This window comes from Lepidochelys kempii, chromosome 22 (genome assembly GCF_965140265.1).
Source record: "Lepidochelys kempii isolate rLepKem1 chromosome 22, rLepKem1.hap2, whole genome shotgun sequence".
Taxonomy (NCBI): domain Eukaryota; kingdom Metazoa; phylum Chordata; order Testudines; family Cheloniidae; genus Lepidochelys; species Lepidochelys kempii.
The window spans coordinates 1,220,300-1,234,889 of record NC_133277.1 but is presented as its reverse complement, the minus strand read 5'-3'; the positions used below and the strand labels follow the sequence as shown (position 1 = coordinate 1,234,889).

Below are 14,590 nucleotides of genomic sequence, written 5' to 3'. Positions count from 1 at the left end.
CTGAGGTGAAGTGATTTATCAAAGATAGATTTCAGGACCACCTGACTTCCAGCCCCATGTTCATTCCTCCAGCCCACAATCTATTACTGCTAGCAGGACTGAGCAACTCCCAGTGACTTTAGTTGCAGTTGTGAGCACTCAGCACTTCTGCAAATCAGTCCCAGGTGTCTCTCTGTCGGACCCAGGTGAGTAAGGAACACACAATTAGTGGCCATCTATAGAAATGTGGATTAACATAACTTGTCCCACATCACACAGGAACTCTGAAGCAGAGCTGGAGAAAGCATTCCGATCTTCTGACAGCTACAGCCTGAATCACAAAATCATCCATTCTTCTTCCTGCAGTCCCCCCTCTCATTCTCTACATGCCTTTCAACTTCAGAGAAAGTAAGGTAGAGGTCCTATAGAACTGCCTCATTCCCTACACAACCCAGATTCAATGTCTGAGTACCATCCATCCTATGCGCTGAATAAGGTAGAGTCCTGTGATCATGTAATTAAAGACTGTATCACAATATATATGCACAAGGAATGGAATGCAATCTTAACTCTGGTTTCAGAGTAGCAGCCGTGTTAGTCTGTATTTGCAAAAAGAAAAGGAGGACTTGTGGCACCTTAGAGACTAACCAATTTATTTGAGCATGAGCTTTCGTGAGCTCCAGCTCACTTCATCGGATGCATTCAGTGGAAAATACAGTGAGGAGATTTATATACACACAGAACATGAAAAAAGGGTGTTATCATACACACTGTAAGGAGAGTGATCACTTTGAGCTACAGTGTGTATGATAACACCCATTTTTTCATGTTCTGTGTGTATATAAATCTCCTCACTGTATTTTCCACTGAATGCATCCGATGAAGTGAGCTGGAGCTCACGAAAGCTCATGCTCAAATAAATTGGTTAGTCTCTAAGGTGCCACAAGTCCTCCTTTTCTTTAATCTTAACTCTGGTATTTCCTAAGTTTCAAGTGCTTGACTTTGCAGTTTTAATTATGTTATTTGGACACTTTTTCCAGTGTAATTTCTTTTGTTTTTTAAAAAGAGGAAAATAATTCTGTTGTGTGCATCTGTAAGTACCCTCATTATGCATCAGCAAGGTCTGAGCCCACATCTCCAGCACAGGCTTTCACAATTTGAGCTACATTAGCTGGTATCAGGAGAAGGTTGCTGGTCTTTGTGAACCAGCCACCAGAGGCAGATTGAAACAGTGTGAGAGTAACTCCATTTTTAGACATCAGTGCCAAGCACAAAGATATGGAAGGTTCCTTCTAAGAGGCATTGTGGCTAAGTGAATAGGATTTGAGTCTCCCTTATGAGAACTATTTTTTAAAGGGTAAATGGGATGACCCAGGTAATTGCAGGTCCCCAATGTTCCAAGACTTATAGAAAATCAATATTAAAATTACATGGCACACAGTAAATTGATTCAAAGCTGGCTAACTGATAAGTCTCAAAATGTAATTGTAAACAGGCAATCATGATCAAGCAAGAGTGTTTCCAGTGGGGTTCCAAGGGGATTGTCAATGACCTGGAAGAAACAATAAAATCATCACTGATAAAGTTTGTAGATGACACAAAAATTGGGGTTGTAAATAATAAAGAGGACAGTTCACTGATACAGAGTGATCTGGATCACTTGCACAAGCAAATATGCATTTTAATACAGCTAAATGTAAATATATATACATCTCATAACAAAGAATATAGGCCATACTTACAGAATGGGGAACTCTATCCCGGGAAGCAATGACTCTGAAAAAGATTTGGAGGTGAACATGAGCTCCCCGTGTGATACTGTGACCAAAAGGGCTAATTCGATCCTGGGATGAAAAAACGGGAATCTTGAGCAATAGAGAATTTATTTTATCTCTGTATTTGGCAATGGTGCGAATGCTGCTGGAATATTGTGTCCAGTTTTGGTGTCCACAGTTCAAGAAGGCTGTTGAAAAATTGGAGTGGGTTCAGAGAAGAGCCACAAGAATGATTAAAGGATCAAGGTGCTCAATCTATTTAGCTTAACAAAGAGAAGGTTAAGGGATGACTTGATTACAGTCTGTAAGTACCTACTTGGGGGACACATATTTAATAATGGGTGCTTCCATCTAGCAGGAAAAGGTACAACATGATCCAATGACTGGAATTTGAAGCTAAACAAATTAAGCCTGGAAATAAGGTGTAAATTTTTTAACAGTGAGAGTAATGAACCATTGGAGCAATTTAAGAAGGGTTGTGGCATCACTGACTATTTTAAAATCCAGATTGGATGTTTTTCTAAAAGCTCTGCCCTCGGAATTATTGTGAGGTAGGTTTTTGGCCTCTGCTATGCAAGGGATCAGACTTGATGCTTCCAAAGATCTCTTCTGGCTTGGGAATCTAGGAATAAAACAACTGCTTTAGCTAAAGAACCATTTGTAATATTGTTCGAAGACCGCGAACCAACCTTTAATTCTATTATTAAAGACTCAGGGGAGAACTGATTTTTTGCTATATGGGATCAGCCTAAGGTCAACTTGCTCATCACACTTGAAACACCAGCTGTTGGAAGTTAGGTAGGAAATATGGTCTAGAGAAAAGGGTCCTGGATGGGGATTGAGGGGACCTCTCTATGGAACTTAGATAGCCCCACTGAGCACCTCTCAATATTTAATGTGTTTATCCTCACAACAGCCCTGTGAGAGATATTTTTATTCCCTTTTTTACTGATGGGGAGCTGAGTCACAGAGAAATTAAGGGCTGGATTCACAAGGGGACTTAGGCATTGCATCATCTTATTCCTAGGTACCCTGCCACGCAATCAAATTCACAACCCCAAGTTAAGCACTTAGGCTTCCTATCCAATGCCTGGGGAGAGTTAGGTTCTTGGGACACCCCGGACTGAAAGTCACCTTGTTACCCCTTCCTCAGTGAGAGAGAGCCTTGCCGTGGTGTATGCATGCCAACTCCCTTGCACCACAAGCCTTCAACCACTCAGGCACTCTCCTCTGGGCTGTGCCAGTTCTCTTTTGCCTTGCACGTTAACAGTCCCTGAGTCCCCTGATATTCAGTCCCTGTCACTGGCTACTCACAGAAATCCCAGATCCTCTCCCCCGAAAGGAGCAGTTTACCAGTTTTACTGTAAACCACTGCTCCGGTAAACCACATAGAACTTGTAATGAACCAAAAGAAGGGTTATTTAAGGAAGAACAGAGATTCTACTAGAAACAAAAGAGAGTGAGGGAAACAAATAGCCTTTAAGGCCAGAGTTCAGGGAATCCTCATTGCCAGATGGAGCACTGGACAGGGGAGACTTTAATCTTAGGAAAAAGAAAAGGAGTACTTGTGGCACCTTAGAGACTAACCAATTTATTTGAGCATGAGCTTTCGTGAGCTACAGCTCACTTCATCAGATGTTTACCGTGGAAACTGCAGCAGACTTTATATACACACAGAAATCATGAAACAATACCTCCTCCCACCCCACTGTCCTGCTGGTAATAGCTTATCTAAAGTGATCAACAGGTGGGCCATTTCCAGCACAAATCCAGGTTTTCTGGATTTGTGCTGGAAATGGCCCACCTGTTGATCACTTTAGATAAGCTATTACCAGCAGGACAGTGGGGTGGGAGGAGGTATTGTTTCATGATTTCTGTGTGTATATAAAGTCTGCTGCAGTTTCCACGGTAAACATCTGATGAAGTGAGCTGTAGCTCACGAAAGCTCATGCTCAAATAAATTGGTTAGTCTCTAAGGTGCCACAAGTACTCCTTTTCTTTTTGCGAATACAGACTAACACGGCTGTTCCTCTGAAACCTTTAATCTTAGGGACAGGCAAACACCAGGCAAGAATAACTTGCTATCACTGTTCTTTGTGGGCAAAACAAAATCATAAATGAAAACCTGTGTCTAATAAAGTAGGTTTTCCTCCCAAAGTTCAGACTGTTGTACCCAAGAATGAGGATCCAAACTCTATGAAAACACCACCTTCACAAGAGGTTTCCTCAGTGAGTAGATACAGAGTGCTTCTCCTTCTCCTGTGCTACACTGTGCAGCCTTTTGTGTCTGTTCCCAGAAATCCTGTCTTGTTGTGAAGTTCCTTTCTTACCCTCACATGGTTTCAATTGTTTGCAATTGCCTCTGATGTTTTTCCACTGAAAGTTTTAGCATTGCAAAATGCAAATGGGCCATCACTAAGACACATTAACCACTGGTGACTAATTTCTACTCCTAGTCCGTAAACCATCATTTCAATATAAATTAATTTTTCTTTAAAATTCACCCGACATACATTTTGCAATGATTATGAATCTTGAAATGCTACGAGTTCTCTGTAGACACTGTTCATGTTGCTCTTGATGAATAAATATCCTGTAAAATGTGTTTGGTGTGGTGAGTTTGTCAGGTCTGAGGTGAGTGTTGTTTGTAAAGAACCAGAGACCCTTTGTTAAGGAGCTGTGTGTCATAGGCACCAACGAAGGGGCTTTCAGAAGCCAGCAAACTGAGCAGGTCACCATCTAAGCAGCCGGGAGTGAAATGAGAAAAAAGGGACAGATCCTCAAAGGTGATAAGATGCCTAACTCCCATGGACCTGGGCCTTAGGAGCCTGACTGACAGGTTGAAGGGAGGCGCCTCCCTCTCCCTGGGCATCTCTGCCATGAACCCTCTGCTGGAGCTAGGCACCAAATCCAGTCTTTTCTTGTGAGAAATCCAAACCCAACTCCTCAGCATACCCCAATAGCCTAAGGGTTAGGGCACTCAGCTAGGGTGTGGGAGACCTTGATTCAAAGCCTTGTTCTACTTGATCTAGATCAGGAACTTGAAACTAGGTCTCCCATGCCAGTTCCTGGCTCTTGGGCATTCTGAATGTCACTTTCTGCTTTTTCATAAGAAAGGGCCAACTTGACTTAGGTGCCTCACTGGAGAAGAGGGTTGCCAACTGGGAATGTGGTTGAACTAGACCATTTCTTGTTTAAAGAAAGAAGTTTGTATCCGCCAATTCTTAAACTCATGAATTAATGGAACATAAATCTGGTTCTCACTAGGTTTGTGAAATTCCCTTTGAGTCTTCATGTACTGCTGCAGAGTGCTTCCCTAATGGCTGATACATCAGCCAGGAATATTTAAAAAATAATCTTGCGATATCTTGAGAGTTGGCCAAGTCATGAAGTTGTCAGTCCTAGATTAGAGTCAGAAAGACACTGAGAATTCATATAGGGACATAAGCTGCATAAAATCATTGACTTTTCAACTAGATCAAAACCAGAAAATTGAACAAAATCACCTCTTAAAATTTCTTGTCGCTTTTAGACTAAAAGCTGTTTCTGAGCTGCTGTAGGCAGCACTGGCTCTAAACGTCACTTATGTCACAGATACACAGATTGCATTTCCCCTGCTCTCTGAAGATGCTGCTATAAATAATTCAAGCAGACGTTTTGACAGTATCCCCGGGGTGCAGCCTGGGACCATGGGACTGCTGTGCCCCCTTAACTCTCCAGTCTGGGCTGTCTCTCACAGTGCCTTGCTAGTGACAAGTAGCAAACCCCTCCAGGGGCTGTTATCACTCAGTACAACCACATGTGGAACCCCACAGCCATCTTGAATGCTGCCAGAGCCACTCATAAATCACAGAGAAAGGCACCAGCCAAATCCCACCCCCTAGCTCCCCAGCCCTGTACCTCAGGAATATACCATCTTACATTGCTCAAGACGAGCAGTGCAAATTTATTAATTGGTTCACCACTTCATCAATAGAAAGTGGATATACACCAGCCTTTGTAAATCTGAGCAGGTTTACCAAACACTCCAAGAAAATTCACTGGTAAAGATCAACAGTTAAACAAATTTATTGACTACTAAAGATAGATTTTAAGTGATTTATAAGTGATAGGCAAAAAATCAGAGTTAGTTACCAAAATAAAACAAAATATAAGCATGCAGTCTAAACTCTCAACCCTATTAGACTGGGCAACATCTAGATTAAGCAGTTTTTCTCACCCCGCTGGATATTGCAGTTCATAGTACACAGATTTCACCCTTGAGACCTGGGCCAGTCTCCTCTGTTGGGGTCTTCAGTCTTCTGAGTGTCCTTGTTGCTTGCAGCATAGGTGGGGAAAGGAGAAAGGCCAAGCATCGGGCCCTGTGTTCTGACCCATGTGCTTGGAGAACACAAATCCAGGCTTGTGTGGTGGGCATTGCTGAGTTCTCAGGCAAGCAAGGTTGAGCAATTCCCCTGGTGTGGCCTTATACAGGTGAGTCATTGAATTGTAGTTCCCCTGCTGGACAATGGCTGGTGATGTCTGTTCAGCATCCACCCAGATGTTCGTTACCTCCCTTGGCATTGTCTCTGGAGAACTAGTATCTGGGCGCCTCCAAAAACCCACAGCATATTTTAGTGATAACCATACAACACTATTCTCATAACTTTATATGCATTAATGATATACATATTTAGATAGAACAGTGACTTTCAGCAGATCATAATCTTTCCCCTGATACCTCACATGGCCTGTTTTATATGCAATATCACAATTATATATAAATGAGGAATATGGGGGTCACAGGATGCTCCCCAACATATAGAATGTCCCGGTTGTGTTAACTGCTTTTCTTGAATAGTTTCTTATCCTGCACTTTCCCAATATTATATGTTTTAAAAACAAATTAAACAATGAACAATTCAAACAGCCAGAGATTTTACAATCTGATTTGCAAGGCTTTTCTGTGTGTGTGTTAATAAGATGGGGGGGGTGTTATTACTTAACTCATTACTGCTTTTGATCTTAGCTTAAGTGAAGAGCAGCAAACACTGAGGGCAGCTGCCAATGTACTAAAAGTCATAATTCTCCAGATGAGAAGGAGCATTTGGGGAAAGGGGAGGATGAGATGCAGAGACATTTACAAAATAGGGAGAAAAATAAGCACAAGTGCAATAATGTGAAAATGAAAGTGAGAAACAGAGAGAAGACGAAGGAAAAACAGAGAGGCGTAACATTCAGTGTTGCCAGCTCTTGGAGTTCTCATGATGTTATTGTGAGTCTCACAGTATGAGGTGTTTTTCTTAAAGCCCCAGCTCATGGAGGCATGTGCTTAGATGAGAATCTCAGCATTCTCCCCCCACCTTTTATTTTTAAGTAAATCGTGGTTGTGGAGAAAAGCTTGAAAACATGATTTTTAAACCAATCTCCTGGATTTTTGAGGGGCCTTACTAATGAGTTTTGAAGGCTTAGAGATGGAAGTACTTGTGGAGGTTAGCCTCCCTTTCCCCAAAACCTAGGGATGCTGACATACTTCATTTGCCTTCTGGACCCTTTTTTGCAAACCTGCCCTGGTCTAGCCCCCAGTTATCTCAGAGACTACTTCTCACCTGATGTCCCACCATGACAACTGTGCTCAGAAGATACATTCTGGCTAGAAGAATGAAGGGTGATGCTCACAGGATCAGGAAACAGGGCACCTGAAATCTGAAATCCAGCAGCCTGTAGGTTCACCGCTTTCTGTTTAGGCTCCCCACTGACTGCAGGCTGCATTGCAATCATATAGTCATAAAATCTAGAGGTGGAAAGGACATGTTAGGTCATCCAGTGCACATCCCAAGAATGGGAGCAATACAGGGTTGTTCCTTACAGGGTATTTCCCTGTATTCTGTCCAGTCTGATTTTAAGTGTCCCAAGCAATGGGGCCTGCTCCATTTGTGTTCAGAGACTGTTCCATACCAAATCCATCTCACTGACAGGGATTCCCTGATGTTGAACCTAAATTTTCCCTGTCTTAATTTCATCCAGTTTATCCTAGTTAAATCTCTTGTATATCACTAAGTAATTTCTATTCCTCCTTAGTGTTAATACCTTGTAGCTATTTCCAGTCTGTTAGCCTGTCTCTTATAAATTGCAGCTTATTCGTGCTATTCCTGCAAGTCATTCTCTAAACCCTTATTGTCCATCCATCTGTACAGTGGGTTTCCCCTTCTCTCTTAGGAACTTGGAAGCAGATCAGAGTTTTGACCTTGGGCTGGGCTTTAGGGAGCCAGTTCCAGAATTGTCTGCATTCAAGTGGAGCAAATGGCAAGATTCAGGCCTCCATTTTCAGCACAACTATTTTACTATTGCAACTCACTGGCAGTAGCCTATCTTGTTCTCTGTGTTTCTGGTTAGTTTCCCCAGTGTATTGGATGTATTTTTCCAAGATGAGTCTGTTTTAATTATTTTCAGCCTATGTCTCCAATCTTTTTTGATCACTTTTTGATTCTTTTATCCTCACAGGTGTTTGCAGCTCCTCCCAATATTGTACCAGGTGTAAATGTATTTAGTGCACTGTTCTGTCTTTTAACACAGATTGCTATTTACCATCGCTAGTCTTAGACATGTTTGGGCAGTTGTAGTGTGGAGGAACAAAATGTTTGCCCAGTGTTTTGGGGATGATATTGGGCCAGATCCTAAGCTGGTGTAAATTGGTGCAGATGTGTTGACTTCAGTGAAGCTCTACTGATTTACATCAGCTGAGGATCTGGTTCATTTTGGTTGGTGGTAACCAAGGTAAAGTGTGATCCAGATATTACAGTGATGGGCAGTTATAAATACGTATAATGATAACAACCTTAAAGTGTTGCTTAGAAGAGAAATTTTAGCAAAGTGTAAAGAAGTAGCAGGTTGGTGACGTGAGTGCATAGCCTTTCTGGGAATAGACCTGAAATGCCTGACATATTCAAGCAACCATACACATGTCCCTGAGTGCTTGTGTTCAGCTAGCACTCCACAGCATCAGTCAGTGGGACCTGTGGTACCAGCACCCCAGAAAACCTTGACTTGTCTCTTGGGCTGGAGGTGTCCAGTGCCATCAACCTAAAAAATTACAAATCAGGCCCCGCAAAATCATGCAATTGGCTAAAAATTGAACATTTGAAACCAACAAACAAACAAATAAAATGTCAGGGTTTTTTTATTTGCCTCCTGGTTCCTGAGCCTTTTGGGTGGTCTTGGGTCACATTGTCAGGTTTTTCTCCACAACCATGAAGGCTAGAATCTTGTTATTTGAATGAAAGCTTTGATTCTCATATATTGATATGACTCCAGCAGAAGGGGCTTCAAGAACAACATCAAATATTAAAAGACTCATGCAAAATTTGCGAAATTTGGCAGCACTGTCAGATGCCAGGTGCACACAGACCTGTTACGACTCTTGATTTAGCCAGAAGGCTCCTATTTACAGCTGCCCTCTGAGTTGCTCCTTTGGAAGAGCTTAAATCTCCTTGAGTACTGCAGAGATGCTCTTGGCTTCATCTCCACAAGAAGAGTGGTTCTAGGGGGATCTCCATGTTTAGACTTGGAGGTCTGGCTAGAATGACACTAGAGTCATTTCTCCCTGCCCAGAGGCATCTGCAAGCTGGAACCAGGGATTGGCAGCAAGAACAGCATGTCCCAGTCAGGCAATGAGCAGCCAGTTAGACATTCGGCAGCCTAGTCAGAGCATCTCCCAGCTGATGGCAGGAAGCAGCCTGATCCCCCTCCCAGACAAGGGAAACAGCAGCCACCATCAATGACTAGTATCAGAAACTCAATCACAGCCCTTCTGTCCAGTCCTTGGGCAAGGAGCAGCAAGGGCCACAGCTGCAAGAAACTGTCAGTCACCTCTCCACCAGAAGTTTTTATGTTCTCAAAGTTCCTTCCAGGCTGCAGTTTTACCAGGCTCATGTTCTGGTCATTAGGACATTTTATATCATGTATGTAAATAAGGTGATGCATGGTAATAAAATATGCAAATTAATCCACTAAGCATAAAACCTCCAGAATTGTGAAACTTCAGCTTCAACATGTATGCATACGAATTTGAACACTTCAGCCTCTGTCCCTTTGTGCCTCAGTTTTCCCATCTCTACAGTATGGATACTACTACTACTACTAAATTAATAATAATACCCATCTTTTTAAAGCTCTGTTAGATCCTCAGATAAAACTTCCATGTATTGATAGTAGTATTTTCCACACTGAATATGTCAGATTCAAACTTATTACTGAAAATTCAGCTGCTATGTTGTTTTACCAGAAATATTGATGTGTAAATCTGTGATTATGACTGAAAATGTATTAGGTTAAAGAGAAGGTTTGATTTTCACATCTCGTATTGAATGGAAGGTATGGCAAATGCCAACCAATGTGGATCAATCCATAGCAAGTCAGCAGTCGTGGCATTGTTGTCAGATGGCATTGTTGCCTCAGCAAGGTAAAACGTGCAAATGTAATTCTTTATATCAGATGTTATTTTCATTTTAGGCTCCTTAATTATGGACAACCTGCAGTCCCTGTCTTCCGATAATGCTACTATTGCTATGCAGCAGGCCATGATGGCAGCTCATGACGACTCACTTGATGGAACAGAAGATGAGGAGGAGGATGAAATGGAGGAAGAAGAAGAAGAAGAACTGGAGGAAGACAATGATGAGCTCCAGACAACGAATGTCAGTGACCTTGGCTTGGAGCAGAGTGACTCACTGGAGTAGTAAAGAATTGAAGGTTCCCTGATTTATGGTAGAGCAGATGCCTCCTGGGAAGATGTTTGCCTACCTAAATCAGCAGCCTGAGGAATTTTAGAGGAACCCTGATCTTTGACATACAAGCCCCCCACATCGCTTTAAAAATTATGTATGACAAAATCAAGTAATGATACCCTTACAAAGTGTCCTGCTTGCCTGCAATACACTGCAGCTATGGACAGGAGTGCACATTTAAGAGACCAGTAGAATGTGCAGGGTTATTATTTAAGTGAAGGACACATGTTTACAAGGCACATATTGTGGCCAGTTTTTTGTTGTTGTTGTTGTTGTTGTTTTTGATAAGAACAAAAGTGTTTTTAGGGCAAGCTGTTTTCTGTATGACTGAATCTTTGATGGATGTTATCATGCAATGCCTTTTTTGACATGCAGGTGAGAGGCAGGTCTGTTTTCATTTTCATTGCTTTTATGAAAGATTTATAGATGCAAAAGGATTGATGCTTTTTTTAAGTAAAGGATTGTAATGATTATAAATATCTAACTGTAGGGAAATCAGAGTTTGCAAATTGTCAGAATTTAAAACTGAACCTTGAAAGACTTTAGTGTTGGATCCACTTAGATTCCTGATTAGTGCTGATTAAATGAATGTCAACTCTTCAGACTTCCATCTCTTCCTATACCAGAGTGACAAACCCCAGGAAGTACAGACGGGGGACACACACGCTGGTGTAAATCGGTCTGGTGATTGGGCACCAGACTGTGAGCTGAGCAGCCTTTGTAAGAGAACCGAAAACTTAGAAACTTTTAATTTAATGTTCTGCTTGTGATACAGTCAGTGAAATTTCTAGGCTATAGGTGCAATGTCAAATGACCAAGAATGCCCTCAAGTGATGCCATCTAGGTACCATTAAATGTTTAGAAGATCACAAATACTCAAGAAATAATTGGGCGGTCTTATGTTTTAATGAAATATTGACAAAAATGCTAAATTTGCCTTGTTCACCTGAAACATAGTCAGATTTCAGAATGCTGAAAGCAATCTCATATTCTGCTATGCTACAGTGCAAGCCATCTCTCTTTGATCTCCTGGTTTTGAGAATTCATGGATTTCTGAACTAGGAAAAGGTTTTTTGAGCTAGCTGAAGTTGCTCTCCAGATGGTGAAATATAAAAATGCCCCTTGCATTACTTCAGCCTCTTCTGTGGAATCCCCATCAACTATCCCTCTCAGGTAAAACATTCTGCCGAGAGATTGACGAAAAGCCGTCTTGAAATAAGATGCTCATTGAGGCTATGTCTACACTGTGGCAGGGAGCACGCTTCCCAGTGTGGCTAGACAGACACTTGTTAGCTCTGCTCAAGTTAGTGTGCTAAAAATAGCTGAGCTAACAAGTGTCTGTCTAGCCACACTGGGAAACACTCTCCCTGCCGCAGTGTGGACATAGCCTTAGCCATGTTTAATAGCAGGAAGGCGGGATCAGAGCCATAAAAGTTTTCTTCACTGAATGTGGAAGACGTTTCATGAAGCACTGGCAAAACTAATCACAGACAAGACTTTCCTGAGATCAGAAACATTTGCTGACCTGACTAACATATATACAAATATAGTAAACAAATAAGAATCTGATTATGGATATAAGCACAGAAATGGCAACAAAGGCCCTCTAGTATTCACACAGTAGGAAGGAAATAAACTCCCCTTGATAGAAAGAGACTTCACCCCCAAAACATCACTTGCACTCAATCTCCTCCTCTCTCCACACACCATGGTAGTGAATGGTAGAACCGAATATGGTTGTGTTGTCCATAAAATTTCATTGAATGAACTTTCAGTTCATTTGTAGGAGAACAATTTCAGTGACAAGCCTTGGATGGCAACAGGCTGAGAATGACAGTTAGCAAAACAACTGGGGACCTCCAAATTCCATCTTTGAGGAGCAGGCAGTAACTGAGACTGAGGAAGGGCTTCCTGAAATGAATGTATTCCTCCCTACCATGAGCTGATAGTGGAAGCTTTAATAGAAATTTGAGAAAGAAACAATCTTATTTATAATCAGTGTTATAGAGCAATATGTTTTGCTTCCTTTCCATGCCATAATTAGATCACATTTCCCCTTTGAAAATGCAGTGGCATTAGGGCAGCCAGAAAATAAGAATTCCATTCCACAATCAATTGACATATAAGAACACAAGCAAACTGACATTTGCACATCTGAGAGCAACCACTCAAGAGCCAGTAGCCTGATGGTTAGGATACTCAGCTGTGGGGTAGAAGATGCAGATTCCAGGCCCTGCTCTAATTCAAAGCAGAGATTGGACCTGTGTCTCCACATCCTAGGGAAATGTCGTCACCAACAGGCAAAAGAGCTGGGTCTTATCTTCACTTCAAAGTTAGGACAACATAGCTATGGTGTTCATGGGTTTGAAAAATTCACACCCCCCAGAGTGATGTAGGTATGCTGATCTAAACCCTGGGATAGATGCGGCCGGGTTGACGAAAGATTTCTTTCATTGTCCTAGCTACTGCCACTCAGAGAGGTGTATTGCTTACAGCGATGGAAGAACCCCTTCCATCAGTGTAGGAAGTGTCACTGTCAGTGTTATAGCCGTTCTACTGTAGCACCCATCGTGTAGACATGGCTGCAGTCTCTCTCACCTGTTGGAGCTGTGCCACTTTGTATAAACAATTAAATGTTAATTGGACCAGAGAGAGATGGTCTCTGTTGCCTGGCTTTCTCTCTCTCTCTCTCTCTCTTCCCAGAAATTCCATACTGGACCTGAGAAATCGTCCCGTTGAGAATGGTGCAGATCAGTGAAAATTTTTGGTTTTGAAAATTCTGCCTTTTCGAATGAAAAAAATGGTTTGGCAGAAAGTTTCCAGCCAGCTGACAGCTAGGATGGAAGCTTTATTTTTCTGGTTCATATTCTTACTTAAATATGCATACACATCAACACCAGCCCAGCACTAAGGACTGTGCACACAACTTAGTCTTGATGGAGCTAATTTACACACACTGAGTTTTGAGACCGTTTCAGTGACTTGACTGTTTTATGACAGAGTTTGATCCCATTTTTAAGTATTATTTTTCTGTAACAATGATTTTTCCTGGCCCCTGAACAATAGTTTCCAGTTTGCTCCTTCTTTTGCCTCTTGAGAGTTGAGAGGTTTGATTATCTACAATAAGGGTTGAATCCATGATAATTCCTTGGGAATTTATTGGACTGGCAATGGGCATAAGGGCCTGTTTTCAGTACTGATATGGCGTGAATGTAATATGTAATTTCATAGAAATTTCATTGTAATCTAGTATTAATTCATGTCCATTTATTATAAAGTGCTATCAGATGAGATTTTGCAGCTGTATCTTATTGTGAGTTTATTTATATGTTCTTGATTAAGGATTAGGAATAAAGGATAAGAGAAATCTAGGTCAATGAAAGGGACCCAGTGTTACCCAAGACATGAGTTCTATGAATGTGATTCCCCTTGGCAGGCTTCAAAATTGAAAATTGCTGTAATTCTCAAAGGTTATGTATGAAATTTTAGCCATTCATCATAGCTACCACCTTAACTACCTGGTAAGAATGACTGGAAGACAAGAGCTCTCTGCCTCAGAGAAGGCACCAATTCACTGCTCAATTAAGCTGAAAATATTCTCAAAATCCAGAAGTGCGGTATGTGTCTGGACAACAGGAACAGATATGCAGGTCTGAAGAGTCATTTCAGTCTATCCAAGAGAGAGTTACAGATCACATTGCGCCTTCTGGGCATTCCATACCTTGGAGCGTGAGTCCAATATGCTCACAGCTGGTTAACAAAATTAATGGATTTTTAAATAAAGTAAAGTAAAATAAAATAAAATAAAAAATTCTGAGATTGCTTAGTACTTCACCTCAGGCTAATTCATTGCTCTTTTTCCTGCTTTAACCTTTTACTGTTGTCTTCTTGTCTTTCTACTTGAGGCTTCCATGAGTACAGAATGAATTAGCAGGTCCATTGCTCTTCCAACACATGTAGACAGTTCCTTTCAGAGAAGAGGTTGATGGCAGCAGAATATCCCCTTGTAGCTCCAGTCCTCCCTGCAATTCAGCCAGGTCCATCCTTCTGCATTAACAGGGCATGGCAGCC

At 41.6% G+C, this 14,590-nt stretch overlaps 1 protein-coding gene across 15 annotated transcripts in view; it reads left to right on the top strand.

The window, feature by feature from the left end:
- The window catches only part of PKNOX2 (PBX/knotted 1 homeobox 2), a 691,764-nt gene extending 677,433 nt beyond the window's left edge, over positions 1-14,331 (top strand). For all 15 annotated transcript variants that reach the window (XM_073320703.1, XM_073320715.1, XM_073320717.1 and 12 more), the window contains one exon: positions 10,245-14,331. In XM_073320703.1, the coding sequence (XP_073176804.1) occupies positions 10,245-10,471 (227 nt within the window). In that variant the 3' untranslated portion in view covers positions 10,472-14,331. The remainder of the gene's footprint in view (positions 1-10,244) is intronic.
- Positions 14,332-14,590: the final 259 nt, after the last annotated feature.